The 15,225-nt window shown below is 50.5% G+C and overlaps 7 protein-coding genes across 7 annotated transcripts; 5 read left to right on the forward strand and 2 right to left on the reverse strand.

Annotated features, from left to right (window-relative positions):
• Positions 1-763: 763 nt before the first annotated feature.
• On the forward strand, positions 764-1,222 carry HO133_005390 (uncharacterized protein; the record flags this gene model as incomplete). Its single annotated transcript, XM_037296300.1, has 3 exons — positions 764-789; positions 850-1,118; positions 1,176-1,222. The coding sequence occupies 3 exons, from the start codon at positions 764-766 to the stop codon at positions 1,220-1,222; spliced, it is 342 nt and encodes a 113-aa protein (XP_037148282.1).
• Positions 1,223-2,559: 1,337 nt separating this feature from the next.
• On the reverse strand, positions 2,560-3,396 carry HO133_005391 (uncharacterized protein; the record flags this gene model as incomplete). The annotated part of the gene is made up of 3 exons (XM_037296301.1): positions 2,560-3,109; positions 3,212-3,290; positions 3,357-3,396. The coding sequence occupies 3 exons, from the start codon at positions 3,394-3,396 to the stop codon at positions 2,560-2,562; spliced, it is 669 nt and encodes a 222-aa protein (XP_037148283.1).
• A 646-nt stretch (positions 3,397-4,042) lies between these two features.
• Positions 4,043-5,806, forward strand: HO133_005392 (uncharacterized protein; the record flags this gene model as incomplete). Its single annotated transcript, XM_037296302.1, has 2 exons — positions 4,043-4,648; positions 4,700-5,806. 2 exons carry the CDS (start codon positions 4,043-4,045, stop codon positions 5,804-5,806), a joined length of 1,713 nt encoding a protein of 570 aa, XP_037148284.1.
• A 322-nt stretch (positions 5,807-6,128) lies between these two features.
• On the forward strand, positions 6,129-6,768 carry HO133_005393 (uncharacterized protein; the record flags this gene model as incomplete). Its single annotated transcript, XM_037296303.1, has 2 exons — positions 6,129-6,375; positions 6,515-6,768. 2 exons carry the CDS (start codon positions 6,129-6,131, stop codon positions 6,766-6,768), a joined length of 501 nt encoding a protein of 166 aa, XP_037148285.1.
• A 375-nt stretch (positions 6,769-7,143) lies between these two features.
• Positions 7,144-8,961, reverse strand: HO133_005394 (uncharacterized protein; the record flags this gene model as incomplete). Its single annotated transcript, XM_037296304.1, has 5 exons — positions 7,144-7,944; positions 7,998-8,333; positions 8,405-8,513; positions 8,588-8,654; positions 8,706-8,961. The coding sequence occupies 5 exons, from the start codon at positions 8,959-8,961 to the stop codon at positions 7,144-7,146; spliced, it is 1,569 nt and encodes a 522-aa protein (XP_037148286.1).
• A 2,087-nt stretch (positions 8,962-11,048) lies between these two features.
• HO133_005395 (uncharacterized protein) lies at positions 11,049-12,492 on the forward strand (the record flags this gene model as incomplete). The annotated part of the gene is made up of 3 exons (XM_037296305.1): positions 11,049-11,418; positions 11,468-11,886; positions 11,941-12,492. The coding sequence occupies 3 exons, from the start codon at positions 11,049-11,051 to the stop codon at positions 12,490-12,492; spliced, it is 1,341 nt and encodes a 446-aa protein (XP_037148287.1).
• Positions 12,493-13,268: 776 nt separating this feature from the next.
• Positions 13,269-15,174, forward strand: HO133_005396 (uncharacterized protein; the record flags this gene model as incomplete). The annotated part of the gene is made up of 11 exons (XM_037296306.1): positions 13,269-13,912; positions 13,963-13,990; positions 14,044-14,100; positions 14,148-14,237; positions 14,291-14,314; positions 14,361-14,497; positions 14,548-14,570; positions 14,624-14,655; positions 14,703-14,724; positions 14,774-14,834; positions 14,883-15,174. 11 exons carry the CDS (start codon positions 13,269-13,271, stop codon positions 15,172-15,174), a joined length of 1,410 nt encoding a protein of 469 aa, XP_037148288.1.
• Positions 15,175-15,225: the final 51 nt, after the last annotated feature.

Below are 15,225 nucleotides of genomic sequence, written 5' to 3' on the forward strand. Positions count from 1 at the left end.
TATCGCTTATCGAGCCAAGTGATTGGCTGTCTTTTGGGGGTGTTCCAGATCAATCAATGAAAACATGGCGTGAGAAAGTCACGTGACTTCCAGATGCTCCACACTATCTGCAGCGGACCACACCTCTCAAAATCAGGAACGTGAGTCCATCATCCAGATCCTTGCCATCTGAAACCCCCAAATTTCAGCCACAGAAAAAATGTCTGCAAAGCCAAATGCCGCCCCCATCCGCGTTGGGCAGCAACACGCATAGGTGCATAAATCCGAACATGTCCACGAAACAACGTAGACCCGAGGGCGCAAAGTTATTCAGCATCGAAGGAACGAGACAGCTATACAACGCATCAAGATTGCCATCAGATATGAGTTGTACCGATCAAGCCCCCATTGGAAAGCAGTCCCAGCCTTGATGCTCCCTGATGCCCAAGATTCCCGTTCAGGAACAACAGCTTTATTTTCAGGTACCGGCCTTGGCACCGCTGCACGACCAGCACATGGCCCTTGCAGGGCATTGACATGCCAGAATGTCTCACAATCTGCAACTGGTCGCCACTGTAAAGCTGCTGCGATTTTTCTGGGGACCTCTCAGGTTATACCACATATATTGTGATCTGAAATAGGTCCCCCGAGACTCTTCATCGCCAATCTTTGGGGACCTCTGAGATCATACCACTCGGCAAGACCAATTGAATTTCCCGTATATAATCAACCCGGTCCTCCACCCGTTCTCTCCACAGTGCTACCTGCTGCTTCGTACCACAAAATGAATAAGGCAAACAAAACATTCTCGTACACTCCCCTCCACGATCGACCAGCCACTCCGCCGGAGTCATCTCCTAACGTCACTAGAGATGAACACCCCCTGCACCTTCTGAAAGCCAATCATGCAGCGGAATCCGATGAAAACGCCACTTGCCGCCGTTTCCCCGCGAATCCCCCATCGACGCCGAATCTACCGCCGGAAGAGCGCTTACCGGGCCATTCGCCAAAGCGAATGTCTGTTAGCCCAACGCCCCCCTCTACACCTCCCCGTTCGGCCCAAAACGGCCAATCAAGAACCTCGTTTATATTCTCAAAGACGCTGATGACCTCCAAGAAGCTCTCATCGTCAGTGCACGGTAAGCGGTATCCATCTGAAGCTAGAGAATGACGGTGAGGTGCTGAATCTACCTAAGGGACGCTGACGCAGCCGATTGTATACGAGCTGTCGGACGATGACTAGGAGTTGCCGGCAGCAATTGATGAAGTGTATCGAGAAGACGGACTCAATTTCCCCGACGGGCACGTAACCTTCTCCTGCTGGTGCGTGATTTGCTGTGCATTGTCCTGTCGCTCCATACTGTTCTGTTGGGCTGAAAATTTCGATAAAAGTCGTTTTGGTTGGGACCAATGCTATGTGAGGCTCTTTCCTCGCGGTGTATGGATGGTATAGAATAGATTTCTTTGGTGATGTCTTGATAAGAGAGCACAGTTCGCTGTCGCTTCGTATACGATGTTGGGCATCGATATGTGCGCACCCAACCGTTTCCACAGTTTCGTATGCTATCGTCCCATTCAGTAACGAACACTTCATCATTGTCATCCTCAAAGAGAGCTATGTCCGAGCTGAAGGCCCGTGCCGGCCGCCAGTCCGGAGAGTGTCCACGTCCATGGGGGTTGGGCATCAGTCCATCGTTTTCGTCTATCTGGCGGCAATGCCATCATGGTGTATATAATCCACCTATCCTGGGAACGATTCCACCATCTCATCACATTTGCATCACCGACATCTTCCTCTCCTCTGCCAGATTTCCCGAAGCTCAACAAATCCTCGCGATTCTCATTTCCGACTGCACATTCTAATTTGATACACTATGTCCTGGTGGAACGATCGTCCTGAAGCACCACCTGCACCACCTCCACCTCCACCTAGCCCGGCTAATTGCGAGAAACGAGCTTGCTACTATTCGATCACTCCTCCTGGCAAGTGCAAATGGCACCTCTGCGCGGATCACGTGGCCGACACACCGAGCCAGTGATACTGCTGGTGCCCAAGGCAGATCCTACGCAAAGACCCTCCAGATCTGCCGATATCCCGTCACAATCACCGAAAAGCCAGCGGTGCATCAATTGCTCACGATCAAGAGCAAAGAGTCTTGTAATGACGGTGAAGTTTATTTTGTGGGAGGGACGTGAGCGGGTTTGGGGAAAGGAGATAAAGTGGTCAAAGTTCTTGGTAGGTGAAAGCTATTCGTGGAGGCCGGAACCCTTGCTTATATCCCGCAGGACGTAGTGTTTTCTGGCCGGCCAACCTCGCTTGGCTTTCCAAACAAATACCTTGGCTTCCCGAGAGGGTGGGCTAGAAAGATTGTCTGAAAGATGTTTTGAAATAGAGAAGGATGGCGACTGTGCTGGGCAATAATGAGTAATGGCAGGTAGAAGCGGCAGAAAATGAATCACGGTCACTGCACGATATTCAGCCATGTCGATGACATGGTGAACCCTGGAAAGAATCATGATTGTGTGAAAGCTCTGTACATGAATTGACCACCTTCCTAACCAACCCAAACTCCGCCGTGCTTAACCCTTCCAGTTCTTGAATTCGCCCTTCCAGCTCTCCTCACCCACTCCCTTTCCCTTGCTCTTGCCATCTCCCATACCCACAAAAGCCAACACAGTGCTACTTACCACCGATAACGCCACCGCAATCCACCCCGTAACCTGCACCTGCCTGTTACCAAGTTCCCTCCCCGTATCCCAAAGCAAATGCCTCAGCCCATTCCAACAATGAAACGTAAACGGCCACGATATCCCAAACTTCATCACCCCCTTCGTCACAGCGCCGAAGCTGCCAAACCATTCCGCCATTGCGGCCGACTCAAGATGCCATCCCAGCAGCGGAGAGACTAGGTATGCAGCACCGAAGATGTAGAGACCTCCGGACAGGACACAGCCGGTTACGCGGTTGAGGGCGGATGCATACCAGGTGATTTGGGGTTGGTAGACTGTCAAGTGGGGGGAGATGGGGCGGTTCAAGCGTTGAGCGGCGAGGATGGCGTAGGCATCGGAGGGTTTTGCTGGCTGTGTTTGTGCGTGGGGTTCTGTGGCGGAGGGTTGAAAAGCGGCGTGCCTTAACAATATGTTAGCTGCATCGAAGGTGGTGTGCCGATAGAGAAAGGGCGCAAAAAGTGTCCAAGTGTTACAGAAGGGAACGACGTTTCTTGGGACGTACCGGACTTGAGGTCGCAATCTGCTTCCTGCAATCGCTACTGAGGGCGTGAATCTAGAGAGGGTGGGTTGCTTGGCAAGGACTGGGTCTTTGTTAGCCATTGGCTGCTTCCTACAATGATACACTCAAAGAGCCTTGATTGACTTACGCCGCCGGGCAGAATGCTGAGAGATTCTTTGAGCCAACATGATGTCTGCCTTTCCAACAGTCTGGTTGTGGTGGGCTTGGGGAGGATGCTATTCACGAGAACGACGCCAAGGAATGCGGGCGGGAGCCTCGGCAGAACGGGCCAATCACGGCCCTTGATATCAAACCTATAAAATGTCCCACTTCAAATGCTGTTCTTTCTTTTCTTTTCTTCCAGTAGGAACCTCAGCATCCAATGCCTGCTTGTATGACTGTCGTGGGATGATGTAGAGGCAGTCCATATATCGGCATTCTGTCGGTGTTCTATGAGGTGTCGAGAGGAAATTGCCTGTCGTTAATCGCGCATGTTGATCGATTTCTCCACGATTTCAGGCGTTTCATATCAGGGCTACAAAGAGACTACGAGGCTTATTGAGGATGATCGAGCATTGTCATGATGTGTGTGCACACTCGGGATTGCGGTATTGTTAGACTCCAAGGCGTGTAGAGCAGAAGGGAAAAGGTTCCATGAACTCAAGTCTTCGGCTTATGAAAGGAATGCTGAGAGCATGGAAAGAAACAGGCTTGGGTTGTGTAAATCTTCGTCGTCAGTGACGATAGAGGGCCAGGAATGTTGATGCCAAGCCTTTCGCTTTCTTCTGAACAAATAACCTCCAATACTCCTTCCATCCGCTATCAACCTGTACAATGCCACCCTTTAATATACAGCCACGGACGCTACAATCATCTGGCTCGCTTCTACGAGCTGGATTCGCGACATCAAAGTCCCGGTATCGAGCGTTACCGCCTGGCCCTCGAGGCAACGTTCGACGTCCGCCAAAACCAACACCAAGACAGCCCCAGAGCTCAAGGCTTCCCCAGCAAGAACGCGGGCAGCGACAACGGGAAGCTCATGAAAGTCAAGAGAACTCGCCGGAAGCTCAAAAACCAAAGCAGTCGTCTGTCGACACAGTGTCCAATGCGCTACGAGATCAAGACTCCCAAGCAAACAACCTCCTCTCTCCAGTCCACATATCCGAAGACCCAGATGGCGTACTCAACGAGAGGCATCCGGCTACGAGTATATTATCAAATTCGGCCATAGTGGTGACGAGGCAGCTGGAGCTCATGAATGTTATGCTTGGATTTGAGCAGGCCAATAAATATGTCATTATGGATCCAAAGGGAGGTCACATTGGCTATATGGCGGAGAGAGAACTGGGTATGGGAAACATGATGGCTAGGCAGATGTTCACAACGCATAGGAGTTTCACAACGCATGTGTTTGACAGGCACGGGAAGGAGGTCTTGAGGGTATGTCAGCGAGACCTGGGAAGAAGAATGTGATAGCTAACGAAGTGCTAGTTTCACAGGCCGTTTTCGTGGATATCGAGTCGAATTGGCATCTACGATCCTGTTGAAGAGTCGAATAGCTCGCCGTCACCCTCAACAACGATAGCAAACATTGACCGGGGCTCTCTTACTACAGAGGTCAACCCCGACACAGCGCAGATCTCGCGGCTGGCTTTAGAAGACATGCGTATCATAGGAGAAGCGCAGCAACAGTGGGCGCCACTTCGGCGAAAGTACAATCTGTTCGTTCACCGCCAAACCCAAGACTCCGGTGCCACATCTGGCGCTCCTCAGTATCCACCAGCAAATCAGCCACTCTCAAACTCACAGCAATTGGACTTGACACCGTACAACAACAAAGGCAAATTGGATAAGTTCGCCTACGTCGATGAGCGGTTCCTCTCGTGGGATTTCTCTCTCCTTTCAAACGAGGGCGGTCTCATCGGCTCCGTGAACCGCAACTTCGCCGGCTTTGGCCGTGAAATCTTTACCGATACGGGAGTCTACGCTTTACGAATGGACTCTGTGGGATTAACACAGGAACCGACGCACCTGATCTCACAAACTGGCCAGCAGTCGGTGGGGTTCCAAAACCCAAATGATTCTGGAATGTCGCTCGACCAGCGGGCCGTCATGCTTGCAACCGCTGTGAGTGTCGACTTTGACTATTTCAGCCGGAAAAGCGGGCCTGGAGGTATGGGCTTCATGCCTCTCTGGTTCCCAGGCATGGGTGGTGGTGGAGCTGCTGCAGAAGGTGCCGAAGCGGAAGCAGGTGCAATAGAAGGAAGCGGCGATGGTGCAGGCGGTATCGCCAAAGGAGATTCTGGTGATTGGACCGAGGGCGCTGTAACAGGTGCTGGTACCATGGCCGGGTATGAAGCTATGCAGAGAGGCACGGGTAGAGGTGGGGGTGATGCTTCCCCGCAAGCCGGCCAACAGGATCCCAATCAACCCGGGTATGGCCAGGATCAACAGCAACAACCGGGCCAAGTCGGACAGGATGAGGATGTTTGGGGAAACAATGATGACCCTTGGGGCGGTCGCGGTGGAGGTGGAGGAGACGGCGGAGGAGATGGTGGTGATGGAGGCGGAGATTTGGGAGACTTTGACTGGTTCTGAAGAGAAGCATCCAAGGGTGAGATCTTGCTACATTTAGCGACGGCGTTGGGGAAGCTCGGTTATACCACCCTGCTTTACAAAGGCACTCGGAAGATTTCGGTATGACGATGTACGAATAATTAATATTTCGGTTTCTCTCCTCCTGTTATTTCAACGTACTGCTGTAGATTCAGAACCGTAAAATTGGCCAAGGAAAAGCTGAGGCTCTCCTCGTCCATTCAACTTCCACCTTAAAACATCTTCCAACTACTCCCACACTACCCCTACACCTTCGCACCCTGGCCCCTCCCCTCGCCTTCCTCCTACCCTGAACCCGACCAGCATGGCATCCTCAATAGCATCCCGCCGCCTCTTCCACGAATACAAGCTCCTCACCTCCTCCCCACCGGACGGCATCACCGCCGGCCCTGTCTCCGAAGACGATATCTTCCTCTGGGAAGCACTAATCCAAGGACCTGACGGCACGCCCTTCGAAGGCGGTATTTTCCCGGCCGAGTTGAAGTTCCCCAAGGATTATCCGCTGAATCCACCCACGATGCGGTTCTTGGGGGAAGTGTGGCACCCGAACGGTACAGATTCCATGCCACCGCACCATCTACCACGTTCAGACAACTCAGGACCGTGCTCTCAGAAGCCCTTTTGGAATCAAAATCGTTACCGTATATGGGCACTGGAGAACAACGGCTGACGTGTTGCCTGCATGCACAGTTTACCCCTCCGGCCTCGTCTGCATCTCCATCCTGCACGCCCCGGGCGACGACCCGCACCACTACGAAAAGGCCTCCGAGAGGTGGAGTCCGATACAGAGTGTGGAGAAGATATTGATCAGTGTGATGAGCATGCTGGCGGAGCCGAATGATGAGAGTCCGGCGAATATCGAGGCGGCGAAGATGTGGAGGGAGAGGAGGAGTGAGTTCGAGAAGACGGTGAGGGAGGGGGTGAGGAGGAGTTTGGGGATGTAGGTGAGGGTGTGAGGTGGGGAAGGAGGGGGAGGGCGTGAAGGGGTTGATGGGCAGGATGGGTGGGGGGGGGGAAGAGCTAGACGGAGAAGGCAAGGGTGGGAGTGGGCCGTGGACTTCTGGGAGCGATGGCGTTGGATGCTGGGGCATTGCATAGCACAGGTGGGTGTTTGGGGGGTCAATACTGGCTGGTGTGACCGTGCATTGACGAGCGATTATGATTCATGAGCTATTCTTGACAGTGCAGACGGTGCTACGGACTCCTCCCCTCCAGCTTGGAAGCCTTCTCAGCCTCTGACACATCTACCCACCCCAATTACGACATCCTCATCTGTTTGCAGGCTAGGCGATCTCTCTCAAAAACCTGACGTGATCCGATCAAAGCTCCTCGTCCCATTCTAAGCCGGGGGAAGCTTCTTCTGCGAGAGACATATCTCCCACTTGATGTGTTTCCAGCAAATCCTCATCCAGTTGCGAGATGGGCGAACCTTCGTCAGCAAATGCGGTGTCCGCCATCTGATATGTATCAAGCAAGTCCTCATCCGCTTCCAAACTTGGGGAACCTTCTCCTACAGCTGACATCTCTGGCGTCCCATGCGTGTCAAGCAAGAAGTCCTCCTCATTCGCTTGCCGGCTGGGAAATCTGTCTTCGCCAAGCGTTATATCCGCCAACTGATGTGTTTCAAGCAAGTCTTCATCCGCAGGCAAGCTGGTGCCATTCACTAGCAGCTTCTTCTCGACCCACCCCTTAACGCCTCCTTCCCCTTCAGCCAGGACCTCCATTTCCGCTTTGACGTTCAGCATTAGCATGATCTGCAACTCATGTCTCCACTCTTCTTCCTTGCTACCCTCCTGAAGAATCTCACTCCTCTCCAGCATGTCTACCGCCTTTTTCCTATTCCTTGCATTGAGTCTCAGCAGACCGTTGTACTCATTCTGTCCGTTTCCAGCAAGAACATCTTGGCTCTTTACGCCCAGCCATTGTATGCCTGGAACATTCAGGCCAGCGCTTTCGTGGGAGAGCTTGAACGAGCCGTGTTTGTAGGTGGACATGATGGCCAAGCCATCCGGATCGAAATCGGTGAGAGCATAGATGGGCGGAGAGATGCTGTCGAGATCATGAGAGCCTGAGAGGAGACGCAGGAAGGATCGGGTAGAAATGTCGGGGTAGCCTTTTGCCTGGATTTGGTGCTTTTAGCGGACGGTTTACAGAGTTCGGATATGGTGCTCACGGTGAGCATTATGCCATTTCCTGCGCGTGAGCTCTGCTGGAGATTGCTTGACGCCAGCGTTCGAAATGTGGACTGGGGGTCGTCAGCGCTGAACACGCCCTTGGACCAGAGACAGACTTCTTTCTCAATCACCAGGATCCAGGCGACACCGGAAATGTCGATCGCTTGGACGTCGTGGGGATCGTCGATAAGTTGTGGCTGGGACGATCTGTGAGCGCCGTAACTGTTTCGTATCCGCTGGAGCGTGCATACCACGCCGGGCTTTCTATAAGCCTGTGTGCCATCCGGCCTCTTCAAGATGAAGTTCCCGGCGACAAGACCTTTCGCAGCGGCAGTCTAGACGGTTGTCAGGAGATCAGAGATATTCCGAGTAAGGGTTGACCTAAGGGTTGACATTGGCCACTAACAACGTTGAGAGCGAGTCTTGAGACGCCAAAGGTGTATGCAATAATGTCCACATAGTAATCCACGGTTAATTGAGTCTTGAAAAGCGCAGGATCTTTGTAGTAGATGTTCCTACAATGAAACGTCAGGGAGATCCTGATCCAATTGTGATCCAGATTGAAGGGCTTAGAATGGGGGGAACGCACCTCTTAGAGACGATGACATTGTCACAGAGAGCCTCATGCATGAGGTCCAGGATGCGAATAAGTACCGCTAAACTACGATCAGCGCCATTGTAATTCGCCTATCAGTGATGACTCGTACTGAATCTCCAAGCTTCTTTCGGCCGCCCTTTTGCTGGGAAAGAAACATTTGTGAAGCCGTTTGAGGGCTCGGCGTCAAATAGACTAGGCGCATTACCATTCAGTGGTGTATGCTTCTTATTTCTCAAGGGAATGAAGATATCGTTCACGGGAACGTATGGATTTTCTTCGTTGAGGAGGCTATCTGCAATGTTCTCGAATATCGCCTCAATCTTTGCGATGACTTCTGCATTTGCATGTCGTTGGTATGATGCCATTGGGGCTTCGGAATTAATAATACAATAAGCGTTTACAATCATGGGTACATGCTTTCAGTGATTGCTGTACAGTACATACGTAGTGGATGTCCAGATCAAGGTTTCAGCTTCTCGCTTCCTCAGATTCGAGCTTTCAAGTTTCTGTAAGTACCAACACTACATATTTTGTTGGTGACCAATGATCCCCTTCCTTAGATCGGTCGAGTATCAAGTACGAAGCATGCAATCTTACTCATGATAGCCATTTCCTTCCTACGCTGCTCTCAACTTTGCAAGGGTCTGCAGTCGAACAACCTCTCTCGATCTTCCGCTGTCCAATCTTCGCGCTGTAGATACGTGCAAGCGCTTAGCGGTTGTACTTCAGGATGTAGCAGTACTATGCCGCATCGGTTGAGGAGTATTAGTGCCGTTATTGATAGCATGCTCGACAGCTTTGAGATATAGCGGTTCTAATCCGCCTTGAGACCCTCGCGCTCGAGGCCCTAGCACACGATGATATAGAGATCTCAGACGAATGTCACGTAGGTGAGGAAGACTCTCGGGCACCCTACGGAGAAATTGATGCCATGAGCCCATCGATTGCCCAGTCTTGCTATCATCCAGCAAGACCATAACTAGGTCGAGTCTCGCGAGAGTGGCACGATAGGCCAGCAGAGTGTCGATCAGATGTTTTTCCGTAGCGGTGATCCCGAATAAGCTGAGCCGGGATAGCTTCGGCAGTGAAGGACGAAAGCATTGTAGGAAGTCATTTTGGGGATGTATCGCATTCCCGTGCAGCTTCAGTGTCTCCAGACTTTGCGCTCCCTCGAGGAGCATAACGAGGGCTTTGACCTCGCACTATCCATCAACAGTGCTATGCAAGTGTCTGAAGAAAACGGGGTATCCAAGAGAATGGTGTTTAAACGTCTGAGCCCTGCGCAGTACGGCTCTGGACTAAGTTGTATTCCTCCTTGCCAAACATTGGTGCTAAATGTTGTTAGGCTGAGCTTCCGAATGTAGACTTCCGAACTTGCGAGAGCGTTGAGTAGATGAGTGAATTGCCTCGCAATCTCGGTCTCCCGCCGTGATGATACCTGCTCGTCCAGGGCATGGCGTCTCAGATCGAACCAAACTTTAGACCATTGCTGATTTGGACGGCTACTATTGTCAACCTGATGACGGTGAAGTGAATCTCCCCCGGTGGTAACCTTTAGCCGTTGAAGTCTTCTGAGCATCGGAATCGACAAGTCGATGATCTCTCTATTCAGCTTGTGATTGTTCTTGCATAGGCGTTGTTGCTCGCAGTAGGCAAGAACATATCTTTGATATCGGAAAGACACCTCTTCCATGGTCCGCATTTGTGTCTCCGAAATCAATCTTTCATGCCACGTCTCTGGTAGGATCGAAGGTAAAAGGTCCGCATAGAAAGTGACAGATTTTACACATGTTGCAATAAGTTCATGCTGCGCGATCAACCGAATTCGCTCCAAAGACAGTGGCGTGATGATTATTTCCTCAAATAAATATGATGCGGCAACATAAGCCCAAGTTTTATTGACAACACGGATGGACTTCAAGTCTTCATGTCCGAGGAGACCACAAATACGCTGTTTGAGCTCTACTGGCAGAGTTTCCATAACTTACTTTGTAGTCAAAGATCAATGCTCAAGCGAAAGCTACCTTCCTCGATGATCGAGCGCGTCTATCGCAATGTAGCCAGAAACTCGAAACAAAGGCAGGACTGATGAGCAAGGAAGTTGAGGATGGCGGAAAGCGCGCTTAGCGCGGCTAACATAGTATGCGGCAGGCGAACTCCGATGTCTCTGCTTCGACATGTCAATCAACACTTCACCATCTGTAATTCTGTCATCCTTATGAACAAGCTTGGACCCGAAAACTACAAAGGTTGAAGTGAATGCTTGTTGGTCTTCCTGAGTTCACGGCCAATCCTCTTTTCTCTTCTAACATGTCCTTCACCCATTCTTGAAGTGTTTGGGGCCTACTCGCGCACCGAGTCTAAGTAGTTCAGTCGCAGAAAATCTGGTTTGCGAGCATCCAATTTGATCAGGCCTCTATTGAGACTCAAAGGACCCGAATCTTCTCCGGCCATGTCCGTTTGGAACCCTGAAAACATCAAGGACGTTGCAGAGTCTGTTGGCATCACCTCACTCAGCGATGATGTTCTCCAAGGACTCTGTTCGGATATCGAATATCGAATATCACAAGTCTTAGAGGAAGCCCTCAAGTTCATGCGGCACAGCAAGCGATCAACCCTCACCACGCAAGATGTAGCGCAGGCTCTGCGCGTACTGGATGTCGAGCCTCTGTACGGCTATGAGTCAACGCGGTCACTTCGGTTTGGCGAAGCGTCCATTGGGCCTGGACAGCCATTGTTCTATGTCGAAGACGAAGAAGTGGACTTCGAGAAGCTCATTAATGCACCTTTACCTAAAGTACCGCGAGAGATGACCTTTACTGGTAGGCCTAGTCTATACTTGTCTGTGGCCAAATCCTAATCATCATTTAGCACATTGGCTGGCTGTCGAAGGGGTACAGCCTTCGATACCCCAGAACCCTACAGCCGCAGATTCGAGAAACCAGGAATTGGTGCCTAAAGGGCAGAGTGCAAATCCCCACATGGCAGCTATGAGCGGCAACGAAAATATCACAGTCAAGCCCCTGGTCAAACACGTCCTATCGAAAGAGCTTCAGCTTTACTTTGAGAAGATTTGTAGTGCACTCCTTGATGAATTAAATAGCGAGTACCGAACTGCAGCTTTAGCCAGTATCCGAAGTGATCCTGGTCTTCATCAGCTAGTGCCTTACTTCGTGCAGTTCATCGCAGAGAAAATCACGCATAACCTCAAAAATCTTTTCGTACTCACCCAAATGATGCTACTTACGACCGCTATGCTCGAGAATTCGAATCTTTACGTTGATCCCTATGTGAGAATATTTACGGTGTTTCATTCCAATGGCGCAGGCTGACCTCCCCCTCAGATTGCCTCCATAATCCCCCCAGTCTTGACATGTCTCGTTGGTCGACATCTTGGCTCATCACCTGACCCTTTGGCCGCCTATGACCTCCGCCGCCTCTCCGCTTCTGTTCTGTCATCAATAACCAAAAAGTACAGCAAGTCATCCCACATGCTGAAGCCCCGCCTCGCCCGAACTTGTCTGAAACATTTCCTTGATCCTACTAAGCCACTAGGCGCCAATTACGGTGGCATTATTGGTTTGCAGGCTATTGGAGGTTCGGAGATTGTCCGTGCCCTAATTGTACCGAATCTAAAGGAGTATGAAGAACTCGTGAAGGATGCTATTGATGCAATGGATGAGGGCAAAAGGAACGAGGGAGAGATGGTTTTCAGAGCATTACTAGAAGCGCTCGTGTCGCTAGAGGAAGAGAGCGTTGGGGCAGTCAATGGGTTCGCCAATGGGCATGCTGCAGAGATGAGGAAGGAGTTGGGCGACAAGATTGGAGACTTGTTTGCGGAGAGAGTGCTGGAGCTGGGAAAGCCAAGGTTGGTAAGGGCGATCATGGAGTGTTGAAACTTTATCAATACCATTGCAATTCGAACTATATCTAGGGTACCGGGGGTGTAGGCTATAAAGGAATATTACGCCAAAGTGTAAAATACGGCTTAGTCATTAATGGTAGGACTGAGAAGATCTCCTGACTAAGCGAAAATTCTTCTAATTTTTAAAAATACTCCTAGGATCTCTGTAAAATACGATATTATTTTACACTATAGCTACTTATACCCTAAGCCTTACCTTATCATCCGCCTACAATTTTGCTAAGAATCTCCAGGTATGATTTTAGTAAAACCCCCCTGCCGACCTTACAATCTTCGATAATGGCGTCACGAGAGGATCGCTTGGCACGCTTACCCTCGTCTTGGCAGATGATGACTAAGGTAAATCGCCGCTAAATGGCGGGGCCTCACTCGAAGTTTTCACAAAATTCGCCTTCCACAATCCCATCCCAACTTTGCCTTGGGCTTGTTGTTTTCATTTTAGCACCTATGCATACCGCTGTTACCACATTCACCTCTCAGGTAAGCTCTCAATTGTATCGTTCAAGCCAGACTTTGCTCCATTACTGGCTTGACCATTGTCAAGTCCCGCAAGTCTTCAATGTACATACTGACTCGTGGTGCCATTGTTTCAGGACTACATCTCTGGTCTGCTCCTGCTCCTCTTCCTCCAAGTTCCATCCGATGCTGTCTCTAATCTCAGCTCTAGATCATTTGTGGAAGGCATTAGCCAATTGAGGCCCATCTCATACAATAGCCCATCTCAAACACTCTTCGTGCATCATCACCATGATTGCCGCTCTCTCCAAGCACGTGGCCGCTAGGCCAACCAGTCCCAACCTCAAGTTGGCTCTTACACGAGGGACCCGCCGCCATGCAACTGTTGCGGATGCCGCATTTCCTCGGTCGCCCATGATAAGACCAAGGGCCGCTCCTGCCTACCAGCAGCCGGCCACTCTCACGATCAGAGACGGCCCAATATTCTCTGGGCAAAGCTTCGGCTCCTGTCGCGATGTTTCAGGAGAGGCGGTTTTCACGACGTCTATTGTGGGCTATAATGAATCTCTGACGGATCCCTCATATCGTGGCCAAATCCTCGTCTTTACGCAACCTTTGATTGGGAATTACGGCGTCCCTTCGCGTGAAGCCCGAGACGAGTTCAATTTGCTGAAGCATTTCGAATCAGAATACATACAACCGGCTGGGGTCGTGGTTGCGGACGTAGCAAGGAAATATTCTCATTGGACGGCTATACAGAGTCTTGGAGATTGGTGCACACAACAAGGTGTTGCAGCCATTACTGGTGTGGACACACGTGCGATTGTCACCTTTCTGCGTGAGCGCGGTTCTGAACTAGGAAAAATCTCCATTGGGGAGGCCTACGACGCCGATCAAGACGAAGCCTTTCAAGATCCTGCAAACGTCAATCTCGTGTATGTTTTGAGAAAGCGTGAGCTAGCGCCAAGATGCTGATTCTTCGCAGGAAACAAGTTAGCACAAAGGCTCCCTTTGTACGACAAGTAAATTTTTGCTCTTGCCGTGTCTGTCACTGACTACATAATAGCATATTGCTTCTGCCGGTGATCTGCATATTGCTCTGATTGATTGTGGTGTTAAAGAGGTATATTTCATGTCGGCTTAATCTTCGCTGTGTTCTGACGTTGCAAGGGTATACTTCGATCTCTATCACAACGCGGTGCGAGTGTGACGGTGTTTCCCTGGGATTTCCCGATCGATAGACTGGCTCATCATTTCGATGTGAGCAAAAACTTTGATTTGCTCTAGCCTTTGAAACTAACCATCCTTTTTAGGGTGTCTTTATCAGCAACGGGCCTGTTCGTCTTCCACCTCTTCCAACTTGTTCTGGCGCTAATGATCAAGGGTGACCCTACATATTGCGTACCCACTGTTGAAGCACTCCGCAATCTCATGGGCTCTTCTCAGATCCCGGTATTTGGCATTTGTCTCGGCCATCAGCTTTTGGCATTGGCTGCAGGCGCAAAGACGACAAAGCTCAAGTAAGCTCTGACCTCGAAATCAAAGAAGCTTTGACTGATAACGCTCCTAGATATGGGAATAGAGCACACAACAGTGCGCCCCTACTTGACAGATGCCGCTTTCGTAAGCTTTGCTGACCGTTCTAGTTCCTTGTTTGGATCTCACAACTGGGCGATGCGTGAGTACCAGTTACTCGGAATGTCACATTATGCTAACATTTCCCAGCATATCACGTCCCAAAACCATGGTACTTTCACTATAAACATTACCGTCACAGTAGAATAATAAGATTTCAGGTTACGCGGTCGACGCGAATACTCTACCGCCCGACTTCAAAGAGTACTGGGTTAATCTGAAGTACGTCCCTACTATTATAGTGGAATCCCAGTAGCTCACATAGTAAAGCGACTCGTCAAACGAAGGAATGATCCACAAGTCACGTCCCATCTTCAGCACTCAATTCCATCCCGAAGCCAAAGGCGGACCGATGGATACCGCCTTCTTGTTCGATGTCTACCTGGAGAGCGTCCGGAGGTACAAAGATACTCGGCGCCTGCTTTTTCCTAACAATGACCATCGAGTTGAATCTCTGCTATTTAACACACTTACCAACGCAAGAGTTGGCGTGAGGACCGATTCGATCAATTTTGCGGAAGGCATGCAGCAGCAGAAACAGGACAATAGGGATCTTGTATGAGGGTCAGGAAAGCGAAGATTTGCTTGATACTCGAATGCCCAACTATCGAGA

The sequence above is a fragment of the Letharia lupina genome, assembly GCF_014066315.1.
Source record: "Letharia lupina isolate WasteWater1 chromosome Unknown contig_21, whole genome shotgun sequence".
Classification (NCBI taxonomy): domain Eukaryota; kingdom Fungi; phylum Ascomycota; class Lecanoromycetes; order Lecanorales; family Parmeliaceae; genus Letharia; species Letharia lupina.